This window comes from Poecilia reticulata, linkage group LG14, assembly GCF_000633615.1.
Source record: "Poecilia reticulata strain Guanapo linkage group LG14, Guppy_female_1.0+MT, whole genome shotgun sequence".
NCBI lineage: Eukaryota > Metazoa > Chordata > Actinopteri > Cyprinodontiformes > Poeciliidae > Poecilia > Poecilia reticulata.
In genome coordinates this window covers 6,118,462-6,131,610 of record NC_024344.1, presented here as the reverse complement: position 1 = coordinate 6,131,610, position 13,149 = coordinate 6,118,462, and the positions used below count along the sequence as shown (strand labels likewise).

Sequence of the window (13,149 nt, the reverse complement as noted above, 5' to 3'; positions counted from 1 at the left end):
GAATAGATTTATTTATTCAATAAAAATGTAATTAAAGCAACTGTTCAAGTATTTGATACTGATTAGATTTTCTATAAAAAAACAAAATAATTTTTTTTGGCCGAAGATTGCGATGAGTGGCCCCTCCCTGTTCTCCTTTGGATGATTAAAAATGTTAATTAGGCCACCTTGTTTACTCATAAGTGAAATTATTCTCTGTTTGTCTGCTGGACTCAAGTAAACATCTAAAATAGATAGGATAAATTTAATTCAAGCTTAATATTGATTATAGCTACCTTGAAAAACAAAAATCTGTATTTATTTATTTATTTTTATTATTATTAAGAAAAGGGCGGATTCTTAACGCACAGAGAGATGCTTACAATAACTACAATGCCAACCCAAATACACGTTAGTATATATATTTTTACAAATCCTATGAGCTCAAATGTTGATTCTGTAACAAGTCACTTATCAGGGTTACAAATACATTCTTTGTTCCTGCACATGTACAATGTGAGCCCACACAGCGGAGCGGCGGGGCGGTGGTACCGGTAGACTTGTTGTTCCCCGTTGTCCGTACACACACTCCACCCACCCTGCGCTGATTGGATACAAAAGTACCCCCGCTTCTATCACGGTGTTTCTTTTTTTCACCCTTACACTGGGCAGGGGAACGCCCATCTACAGGACCGGGAAAGTCACTTCAAACTGAAAAACACGCTGCATGGCACACAGACCATACAGGAGACGCTCGTGTGAGAGGAGATGCGCACAGAGCCTAGAAGCCTGGCTCTGATCCTCGACCTGAAAACACTCTCTCGTAGCTAATAAGACACGTTGAGTCAGTTTTCCACGACAGATATTGGCTTTTTTTTTTTTTTTTTTTTTTAATGCCCCTTATGTCATAACAATCTAAGCGGATTCAGTTGTCTCGGAAAGTGCTGAGCGCACTGGCTGGATGCGTTTGGGGTGAACAGGTGGCGCAAGATCCAGCACTCCTAATTTGCCGGACGTTAAGCGTTTAATAGGATACCTGCTTTTAAGGTGCGTGAGAGTCGAGTGCGAAGTGTTTTTCTCCCTCCTCCAGACAAGGCAACAAAGATGCCCGTTTTGGACCACGACATGGGAACGGACAACAGGACGCACGACGGCGAGACCTCAGACAGCGCCGACGATGAGAGTACCTTTTCGGGCTCCCTCGGCAGTCCTGCCCCGGACGTCCTCAAGAACTTTTACCACACCAAGCGCGTCGGGACCTACCTGATCGGGAGGAAGCTGGGAGAAGGGTCTTTCGCAAAAGTTAGAGAAGGTCTCCACACTCTTACGGGAGAAAAGGTAAGGCATGGTGGTGGATGAAAATGACATCTCCCACATTACATTAGTTTCTAAACTGTGTACCTCAAGGGTAACATGACATTGCATGCATCTGTTGTCAGATATGTTTTCAGTTTATTTTGGCTTGTCAGTGCCATATATATATATATGTGTGTGTGTGTGTGTGTGATATCATTTTTGTCAAATTGGAAGTCTTGTATTGTTGGTGGTATATGGGCATTTAAAAGGGTCAAATCATAAATAATATTACAGAAATAAATTTAGCAGATAATTAATTACAGAAGACGATGTCGTCAGAGGGGTTAACCCAGTGGTACCACTGCTCAGCTCAGTTAATCAGTTGCACCTCAGAGAAAGTGGCCAGCTCTCCCTTTGTTAATGAGCTCATGTTGCATCGCCAGCTGTCGAGGTGCAGTGCATGCACAGTACCGAAGCTCCACCGACAATATTTACCTTGCGTGTTTGTGTGTGAGAGAACGGCTCAAACAGGGGAATGGAAAGCATCTGCTTTCCTGAGGCGTTGGATGGCACCTTGTGCGCTGCTTTGTCTGCTGCAGCTGGTGATCTCACCTTCTGCAGGCGCGCGTGGCTGTGATAGGGACGGAGAACAAAATTGTCTGGCCTATGAGGAAGCAAAGCTGCTACTTGCATATGAAATGACCTCGTTGATAAATGGGCTGCAGGGCTCATTGGGATTCTGCAAGCGCAGGGGTTTGAGATGGGCAACCATTGGCCGGTTGTTGCCTTTGTCTCCATCTCTTCAGATTTTTTTTTTTTTTTTTGGAGAACTGCCAGGAAAAAAAATTGCATCTAAGAAAAACAAGCTCCTCCTCTCTTTCCTGCATGTTTCAACCTGTAAAACCTGTTTGTACCACTGAACCCTAACATGATATTAAATTGTTGAAAATTCATGTAATTATCTTGACCCCCTGTTTGCCCGTTGGTGCTCGCTCTGTTGCTCAGAGGAGAAAAGACGCCTCTCCTCTCCCCTATTCCCCCCACTCTCTTTGTTTAGGATGATGCAAACAGTGGTAATCTCACAACCAAGCACAGCTCTTCATTTGAATAAAGGCATCCAACAGGAGCTGTTAGGGAGGGTGGGAGGGCAGGGCAGCAAGTTTGTCCAACCAAGAGGGTATGCTGGGGCAAAGGAAATGCATCAGGTCCTCCAGATTCCCTTTTTTAGCATCACTTGAAAGATGATATAGATTTAGGCATGAGAATGTAAAAGTGAAGAGAGGAAAACGATGGGGTCACCATGGTCAGGGAGGTAGGAGAGGTCACATGGGTGTGTTTTTGATATATGTAACCCACTTTTCCCTCCACATTCCCCTGCAAGACCCCTCCTTTCTGTCTGAGGGGTGCCTGATAAACAACTGAAACCCCCAAAAGCCCCCCGGCAGCATGCTCCCTTCCCCCTTGATATCCCACCCCGCCCTTCTCAAATGCACCACTGTAAATACATAGCCCCGATCCTAACCCGCCACATACATTTCCCCCAAGTGTAAACATGGGCCATCTTTAACTGTCAAGGGATGGCACGTGGTATGCGCAAAAAGTTTCTTCTGCAAGCCATGTTTAATTAGCAACTGTAAAAAGGTTCTTCAGAGGGGAATCAATTATTGGAGCGTAAAAATGAGCTGAAGGATGGTTGTAAAAATAAGCCAAAGGGCAGGAGAAAAGAGAGGACACTGTTGCACTGTGTCGCTAATGGATATGGTGATTTGTTCCACTTGCCATTCTGGTCCACGTCTGTGGACTCACTCTCCTTGAGATGATTTGTAATGTATGGTAACCATGTTCTTGAACTCAGTCTAGACAGGACACAAGGAGACGCTCAGGCAGAGAATGAAATATTTTTATTGAATGCAATTACCTACAAGGATCTGCCGTTGAACAGAGGACGCATCGTTTTCCATTTATGAGGACAACTTCAAGGATTTCTTAACAGTAACTCAAGCAGTCTTCCATTAAGACATTCTAAGAGGAGAAATGAAAGGCAAAGAGCAACACCTTTTACTACTGGTGTTGCTTCCATCATAACCTATCAAATGAGATTAACTGTAACGCAACGGGAAAGCAAATGGGGGGTAACTTTAACTGCCCATTTGGCTTTGGCACCTTCTCAGCACATAGGATAACGTTTGCTTTCCCTTTACTTTATTACGATTCTGTTACCTCTCTCACACTCACATGCCTCCCCTCTTTAGGGGATTGCATTACTCCACACCCTAAGAGCAGCTGCTTGGGAGAGGTCAGCGGCGAGTTATGTACCCAGCAGTAAAGATCAAGTAGCGTCGTCACCTGTTACCGTCCTTGAAATCTAACCCTAAGAGGCACACTAATATAGGAGTGTGCTTTTTGCTAACTACAACATATGGCACAGGGTTTAAGAGTCAACCTGCAGCTGCCAAGGCTTCAAGAAGAATCTCTCCTCATCCTCTTACCCTTTCCCTTGTTTTTCAGGTGGCGGTTAAGGTAATTGACAAGCGGAAGGCCAAGAAGGACTCATACGTCACAAAAAACCTGCGGAGGGAAGGCCTCATCCAGGAAATGATTCGGCATCCAAACATTGCACAGCTGTTGGACATCCTGGAGACAGAGAACAGCTACTACCTGGTGATGGAGCTGTGTCCTGGAGGGAACCTCATGAACCACATTTACGAGAAGAAGCACCTCGATGAGAGGGAGACTCAGAAATACATCCGGCAGCTGGTGCTGGCCGTCGAGCACCTTCACAGGGCTGGCGTGGTGCACAGGTAGGACAATGGACACAGAAACTGCCTGCTCTCCCAAGTCTGAAAGAATTGTATTGTTTTTTTTGTGCTAAAGATTGCTTTCAACATGGGGCTTAGGTCCATCCTGTGCACATGAATACACAAGATCACCCAGATCTATTGTACTTGTCGAGTTGTCATTCAAGGGTAACTAAGAACTTCTTTAAATAAACTAAAAGCACCGGATATTCAAACATCATGCAGTAATCCAAACAGTGTTTATCATTATTAATAACTTACATTTAAAAGATGTACAAATTCATAAATTCTCAGTTGCGCAAGAGATTGCATCACGTTGATCTTTCTAGTGGCTTCTAAAATAACAATGACTTCTATCATCTTTCATAAAAACTGACTGTGTGGGGTGCGGCGGTGGCGCAGTGGGTAGAGTGTACAACCCAAATACAGAGGCCTTAGTCCTTGACGTGACTGTTAGGGGTTTGAGTCCCGGCCTGGTGGCCTTTGCCGCATGTCTTCTCTCCTCTCTCATTCCCTATTACCTGTCAATATACTGCAAAAAAAGCCCATAAGATCCTTAAAAAAAAGAAAAAAAAACTGCAGGCAGTGACATCTCTTCTCTCCCTTTTTGTCTTGCAGAGATTTGAAGATAGAAAATCTCCTGTTGGATGAGCAGGACAACATAAAACTCATAGGTAAGGCACTATCACATTTTCCTTTCTTCCAAAAGCACAGCTTGTACTCGATAATGGATGAATTACATAGTAATCATGTAACTATTTGTTACTGATGCCTGGAGGGTCACTGTAAATTTTCTCACCCTGAGTGCAATCAGAGCCTTAACGAGGTAAAGGGTTAAGAACAGCTAAACCTCCTGTTAAAAGGCTTACAAGCTTTCGCTGAGGCGTTAATCTGGCTCTGTCTGTTTGTGCAAAGCTGAGATATATAAACAACAAAAAAATCCTAAGAATGACGCTTACCACACTCTCCCTCCCACTCCTTATTAGATTTTGGCCTCAGTAACTGCGCTGGCATCTTGGGATACTCTGACCCTTTCAGCACCCAGTGCGGCAGTCCAGCCTACGCTGCTCCCGAGCTGCTGTCCAGAAAGAAATACGGCCCAAAGGTGGATGTTTGGTCCATGTAAGTTCACATTCATTCTTTAGAGTACGAATTCACCTATTGTTGTTTACTGCAACCTAAAGTTTTAAATATGTACGTTTTGTTTTACAGTGGAGTCAATATGTATGCAATGCTGACCGGGTCGCTCCCTTTCACTGTGGAGCCCTTTAGCCTACGAGCTCTGCACCAGAAGATGGTGGACAAAGAAATGAACCCTCTACCTCCTACCCTGTCTACTGGTAACTGACATTTTCTAAAGACTGAATGCATCATAAATGCCAGTTGTAGGCACCTGCCTATCAAACCTTTGTTTTTGTTATTTGTTTTTTCTTGAACTTGTTTTTATCGGCCCTCTGTGCTTTCTTTGGAAAAAGAAAAAGAAAACGATACTCATCATTATCATTGGCTAGATGGAATTGCACACTCCCACTGTTGCCAGCAGAAAAAATATTTCCGAAGAATTTCCTGGCACAGCAACAGGTTATGCGGTTGCATTTCAAAAGAATTTCTCTAAGGTAGAAGAGGGTGGGGGTAAAGATAATACTAGAGGAACGAGTATCGAAACAAAGCCACTGGAAGCAATGTCGCTTGTCACTCTTTACGTGTCACGGCAGTGCTAATATTCAAATGAAGGATTGGCTCCACCACCTACTACTTATCGTGATTATTCAATCTTAGAAATACAACACGGTGAAAAGAAGGAGGAGATAGAGTGCTGACATTGTATTTGAATATAAGGAGAGTGTAAAACAAGTAAGAAAGGTTTTGGTTTTGACTTCCATGTAAAGTCAAACTGATTGTTACATGTAATGACATGTTTAACTGTCAGGAATCTTCACGGATTAGGACAGGCAGCGGTTGACAACACAGTATGATTTATTCCTTTTTCTCCTCTCAGCTGCCATCTGTCTGCTGAAGAAGCTTCTTGAGCCAGATCCTCACAGGCGTCCAAATATACATCAAGTGATGACTGATTCCTGGTTGCAGCTAGCCAACAGGAACACAGGGGCACCTTATCGCAGCAGGTACACATGGACATATGCAGTGCCTTGCAAGCCTTTTCACATTCTGTCACATAACCACTGTAGTGTGCTTCTTAGGGGGAGAGATGTGTTGTGATAAGCCAACACACAAATCAGTACATATTGTGAATAAACACTTATGCATTAAATGGTTTGTAGATTTAATAGTTTGTAGGACTAACTTTCCACTGCAAGTAGAGACTGACAGTTTCGCCCTTTCCTTTGTGCGACATAGATCAAGCTCAGTCAGACTGAACGAAAAGCATCACACAAAATTTCAAGTCTTTCCAAGAATTCTCATTTAGATTTAAGTAGAGGTTATTCTCACACATGACGAATGTTAGAAATTCTTTTCAGATCTGGCTGTATGTGCTGGTCTTACTGAAAGGTTAACTGCCTTCCCCAGTCTTCTGCAATCTTTCACAGGTTCTTTTGTAGAACTGCAAAAAAAAGGGAATAACCAGCACTCCAAAATATACAAAGGTTTTAATGTGAGCAATATGTGTACACATTAAAACCTTCATATATTTTGGGAGTGCTGGCAATTTGCAGTTCTTCAGAACTGGGTATCCATTTTCATTTTCCAGTTTTTATTTACACTGTAATTGTGTGCACTACGTTCTTCTTCACTAGAAGTGCTCTGAATTTAGCACCACACACCTTCAAACCCCGACAAACTTTCCTGTGCTCATAAAGAAAAGCCTCCCTGCAGCACGATCCTGTCACTGTAATTTTTCAGTGAGCACGTTGTGTTCACTGTGTTTTTTGTACGAAGTGATTTGCATATAATCCAAAACGTTACCTTTTGCTTGCTCTATAAACAAAACATACTGCTCCACATTTTTGCTATGTCACCTTCCTGATGGTAAACTAAAGCAAGAAGTTCTTTCACTTCCCTAAAGGCTAGATTTATGGAATACACAATTAATAGATTTTCTGTTTACACATTCTCCCACATGAACTGTGGATCTGTGCAGTTCTACCAGAGTTAGGATGGGCGTTTTGGCTGTTTCTCGGATGAATGCGCTACTTGAACAGAGCTTATTTGAGAATCGTTTTTCAACAAATTTGCAGATATTCTACTTCTTTTTGGCCAATCACAAAAAATCCCAATAAAGCAGACTGTAGTCCATAAAACTAAATTCACAAACTGAGTGGGGTTTTCATGAACTTGCAATGCCTTACACATTTAAAATGTTTACATGCTCAGAAAGTAACTGTGCAGACAGTAAGCATAGTGTTACAGGATAACACTAATCTGGCCTCTCTTTTTTTTCCAAGAATCCACATTGAGGAAATAAATCAAGCAGTTTTGCTTCACATGACGGAGAAGATGGGGTACAAGCACAGCGAAGTGCTGAGCGCTGTCCTCACCAACCGTGCCTGCCACACTCTGGCTGTCTACTTTCTTCTCAACAAGAAAATGAAGAGGCTCTCCAAAGAGTATCGGGTGAGTGTATCGTAGCTAACGCCTGAAACACGGAGAAGCAATCTAAACTCTTCTGCACTGTGCAGGGTTTTGTTTTTTTTTTAATTCTGAGACAGTTGAAAAACTTGCATGGCCAGATCTGAAAATCTTTTGCACCATTTCTGTGTGTAGGAGAAGCAGATGCAGGAAAAAAAGAAGTTAGAGAAACAACAAACACCATACTATCAAACACAGTGGAGGAAGCACGTCGATAAACTAACCATCCCTCCAAAACAGACGCCCGTCTATCTCGCTGTTAGCAAAGGACAGAACAAGGAAAAGAAACACAAAACAGGTAAGGATTTGCACTATTTAATGCAAAACATGTGCATGAATAAACTGAATTCACATAAAAATGAAAAAAGATATTTATTGCATGATTTTATTTCTATTTTTTTACATAGGGTAGGTTGACTGAGCATGCATCTTCATGTACAACCGCCTGTCTCACACAACCACACTTACCTCTTCAACCCACCCTTCATCCCTTCCTCCATCCTCTCACCCGTCCATCCATCCATCCATCTACCTGAAAATAACATCTTGGACAAACTTACAGCCATTTGTGTTGCAAATGCACAAGCACTTTATTTTACTCTAAACACTGTTCTGATGTCTGACATAATATGAATGAGAGACAGTGTAGCACTGGGGAATATAAATTTGTATAAAGCTGCACTGAAATTATATTTGGAACAAAAGTGTGACAAGTGAAGAGGCATGTGAGCACCTGGGGCAAAGCTAAAATTTAAGCTCCTTTTTACAACTTGTTTAACTTTGGGAAGCGCTGAGAAAGCCCATAGGGTGTTTGTGATCCCGGAAATAAGGGATAGGCTAGTACTGACGAAGTTAAAACTGAGTCAGGTAGTTCTTTACGTTGGCTCAGTGCATGCTGTGAAATAAATGAGATGACATACTACCTAGACACGCAGGTCATAAATCTAACATTATGTGTTGCTCCAGGTGTGTTATTTTTATTGTTCACCTGTCTCTACGGTACCTACAAAAAAAAAAAAAAAAGATTGTACAAGAAAATTCCAGCCATGGGAACTAAAGGTACACCTTTTCTTTCTTCAGGCATTCTGAGAGCGTTAGCGGTAGGACATCGTAAGTCACCTCTGGCACCTCCTGGCACAGTAGCATCATCATCCATGGAGTACCTTGAGATTCATCCCCTCTTCCCCAACACTCCGCAGCAGCGGAGGCGCTTGGCCACCCTCCCGCCGGTCAACACAAGTCCAGAACATAACATCCCTGCTCCACCAGCGCCATCACCAATCGGCATGCACTCTTTTGGTTCCCTTTCGAAGGCCGAACAAATTGAGGACACACCTTCCACACCCTGGTACAAGCTGACCAATGGGACTCTGTCACCACCTCGCCATGTCTCTGCCTTCCAGCCCGACTCCTCTTACTTGAAAAAGGCCACCATCCCCAGTCCCCCAGTCCTAATTTCCAACCCACAGCCCAAGAAGAATTTGTCATCGGATGGGTGTGGTTCCTCCGACACAAGTGGAAGCCCCTCTAGCAGTGTTGGAAGTCCGCCAGGAGGCTCAGCATTTATGCCACTGAAGTCTGCCTTTAGTCTAATTAACCCCAACTCGGCATTCAGTCCTCCATCCAACAGTGCGAGCAGCGATCCTGAGAGCCCAACACATCGCAGCAAGCTTCCCTCTGTGGCCAAAGGACTCAAGAAGAAAGTCCCACTGCAGCCTTTTACATTCCGACCGGAACAGTTCATTGAGGAAGTTGTTTCTCCACCTCCTTATCCAATGAAAACTCTGATGTGTGCTTCAGGTGCACTGAAGACCCTCTGCTGAGGGATTGGGAAAAAAATGAAAGGAACATTTGGGCCCCTCTCAACAGTTTATAAAAGTTGGAGAGGTCTTCCAGAGCTGCCTTTTGAACTGTGAACTGCCCTTTTATTCCAACTGAGCCACTTTTCACTTCAGTATGAAAACTAGACATGGGCCGGTATGAGATTCTCACTGTACGATAACCTTCAGTAGAGACACTACATTCTAGTCAAGGTGTTCATTATACAGACTGAAAGTTGCTTGTCAACTGCAGTTGTCAAACAGCAGTTGTTGACCTAATTACAGGTAACATCCTTTTTATTTTTTTATGTAACTTGGTAAGAGTTTTTATTTTTGTAACAGCAAATTCTTCCAAACTACAGAATTTGTATCTTCTTGAAAGTAAGGACATCTGTAGAGGCCTTCTTGTACTCAGCTGATCATCATTGTTCAGCAACAGGTTGGGGAGGAGGGAAAGACCAGAAAATTTCAGTCACTTTGGCACTTTCTCCAGCATCTAATTAAAAGGACTTTGAGCAGTAGGAAAAAATATGATGAAAAAATTCAAACCTTGTTAGTCATTGAATCTAGTGACCGGCCCATGCCTAATTTAAAAAAATATGGAAGAAAAGGGTGAAAACTTACCATTTTACCTCTTGAGTATTGTGTTATTACATAGCACGATACTCCTGCGTTATTACACAAACCTCATCTTGAGAATGTCAAGATGAGATTTGAAATGGATCCTCTCCATGTCCTAGACACACAGTGAACTTGGGACGTCTTGTAATACGGGCCTTGACGACTAATGCGCACACTCACACACACACGTACACACACATAAAACAAAACCCTGTAATATAGACAGTTTGAAGTACTTTGTTTTGTAATATTGCTTCATCTGGTTTGAGAGCAAGCCGCAGACTGATTCACACCAGCTAACACGACCCGACTCTTAACCCTAACCCTGACTTTACATGTGTAAATGTTGTTGTCTCTGTAGAAACTGTGTAATATAGCCACTGACTTCCAGCCAGCTCGCACTGTAGCCGGACTGCTGGGAGGGGAAAATAAAAGCTCTCTGCACTATTACTGAATACCAAAACCTGTAGGAAATAAATGTGCTGACTATCTTTTACCTCACTGCATTAATCGTGCATTTTTGCATACTGTAGTGACAGTCAGGTCTGACACACCTGTCTGTGTAGGATGTGTCTAAGTGCTGACTTTAGATTTAACACAATAAAACTACATAGGGACCAACGGTAGAATCATAAGCTCACTTTTTTATAAACTAGTTACCCATTAGTGATGAATTACACTTCATATCTTTTTATACACAAGTATTAACTCATCAACAGAGAAAGTCATACTTATGGATCATTTCACAGCTGAACACGCCAGTTTGTAGTCAGTAAAATAAAATAGAGCATCAGAAGCCTTATTAAACTTAACCACCTCACTGAAACACTGAGGGATTTAAAGTGGGAACAAGTGCTACTCGTGTCACCTAACAACCACAAAAGAAGTAACTCACCTCCCTTTGTCTTAATGCTGTAGTTTGTGCAATAGTCTTAAGTGTTTAACTGCAATGATGAGTTTTTGCCAAGAGCTCTTTGAGCGTGATGTGAACGTTGTTTTTTTTGTAAATAGCTGTCTTAAATGGCCCTGTTCCCTTCACGTTAGTAGTTGAGTATAGGAAGAATTTTTAAAAAATGTTTATGGAAATGACCTTTTTACAAAAAAAAAAAAAAAAAGATAAGGCTTCCACAGGCACAAGGGAATTTTTTGCCTCGCTCTTATTAAATACGCAAAAGTTGCATGAATTGAACTGTAATGTCACCATTTGAATTTATGTCTTTGTAACTGCTTTTTCTTTTTGAAATTGAGATTGTTACACATATGCGGGGGGTCTTTTGTAAGATTTTTTTAATGGATTGGTTTGAGTGTCAAGAGATTTCTATGCTGTATAAAGTATTTTAAATATATATACTGAACGCTTTGTGTCTGTCTGGTCTTTTGAAATGCACCAGTGAACTGCGTGGCGTGTCTGAGGTAATAACGTCTGACCTGAAATTATGGAAATCATATTCATTCAATTCAAAACCAAAAGAAAAATATGTTTACGTAACGCAGTCCAAAAGCTTTGAGAATTAGATCACAAATAACCCACTGTACGCAAAAGTATTCAAACTCAGTGAACTTTTTCACATTCTGTCACGTCACATTGACCACTATTTTATTGGAGGTTTGTCTTTAAAAGCTAACAAGGCAACAGTGTGATGCTGCCACCACCAGGCATCACAGCATTTTGTAAATAGGCTAGGAAAATGGAGAATGTTGTATAAAAAAAAATCAAGCAAGACACTATAAGTTTGTGATGTCTTTTAATTCTTGTAGGAAAAGTTCATGAGGCCTTGCTTCTCTGCTATGGAGGGAGCCATATTTCTTTCCAAACATGTACCATTTTTCTAACATTTCATGCACATTTCCCACGAGACAACTCAATAATGGGCAAAAAAAAAAAAAAGGTGGGGGGGGGGAACACTGAAGCAACAGCTGAAGGACCCTTACAAATGATACCCTCACATACCATGACCCCCCCCGCCCCCCTTTTTCAACGACACCAATACACACACACTACAGACGCTAATCTACTCAGCTGCGGCCACCTCTCCCTCCCCCTTCCTAATAATAAACATCTCTGGGTGACACTGCCATGTCGAGACAAAGAGGAGGACTGGGAGGGGGTTGGGGGGGACTCCAGCACTCTGAGACAAACACATTCACAGGACGACACAAACAGGGATGTCTGATTAAATCTGCGTGGCTAAGCTGATAGAAGCGGAGGGACAAGAGTGGCCCTAAAATGCATTAAAGCCAGAGCCCTTTGTTTATCACAGACAGGCGGACTGTTGGTCAAAATCCCCCAGAGGTCTGGTGTCACAAGCAGCCTGTGGGCATGAATACGCCAGCTTAAGAGGGATAACACAGGACATGGACAGAGAACCTGAAGTTCAGTGATGGTTTCGTCACACCTGTGTGGAACCATATGTTAACAAAGACATTTTTTTTTTACTTTGTGGATTATTAAATGAAAATAAAAGCTTATAATAACAGCTTTATTTTCCACCAACGTGCTTTGAAGTAATAAGGGTCCACTGTAGACAACGACACACCTCCTTCAGTTTCAGACGACATCTTCGTGGGATACTTTGGTTTTTGTTCTGGAGTTCATACACACATTTTACACCAAAACACATTCCTCTCCGGGACAAAGAGTTCTGAATTTTTCTGAATGAAATGATGGCTGGACATTACTAAGCTGTGTATACTTGCATTAAATGTCTGAAAACTGGCAGAAATTTGGACATTGCACTCAAGGGTGAATCCGACATGTGGAGGTCCACAATTATTTTCTTGATATCAAGTGACGCAAGAGAGCAATACTTTTGAGGTGCACTAAATACCATACAAGGCTATGAAATTATCTTTATTTTTTTTAGAAAGAAAGAAAGAAAGAAAGAAAGAAAGAAAGAAAGAAAGAAAGAAAGAAAGAAAGAAAGAAAGAAAGAAAGAAAGAAAGAAAGAAAGAAAGANAGAAAGAAAGAAAGAAAGAAAGAAAGAAAGAAAGAAAGAAAGAAAGAAAGAAAGAAAGAAAGAAAGAAAGAAAGAAAGAAAGAAAGAAA

General features: G+C 42.0%; 1 protein-coding gene across 1 annotated transcript; it reads left to right on the top strand.

The window, feature by feature from the left end:
* The first annotated feature begins 652 nt into the window (after positions 1–652).
* Positions 653–11,462, top strand: hunk (hormonally up-regulated Neu-associated kinase). The gene is made up of 9 exons (XM_008427230.2): positions 653–1,317; positions 3,784–4,076; positions 4,692–4,747; positions 5,060–5,195; positions 5,286–5,413; positions 6,073–6,199; positions 7,478–7,646; positions 7,797–7,959; positions 8,742–11,462. Exons 1-9 carry the CDS (start codon positions 1,084–1,086, stop codon positions 9,482–9,484), a joined length of 2,049 nt encoding a protein of 682 aa, XP_008425452.1. The 5' UTR covers positions 653–1,083; the 3' UTR covers positions 9,485–11,462.
* Positions 11,463–13,149: the final 1,687 nt, after the last annotated feature.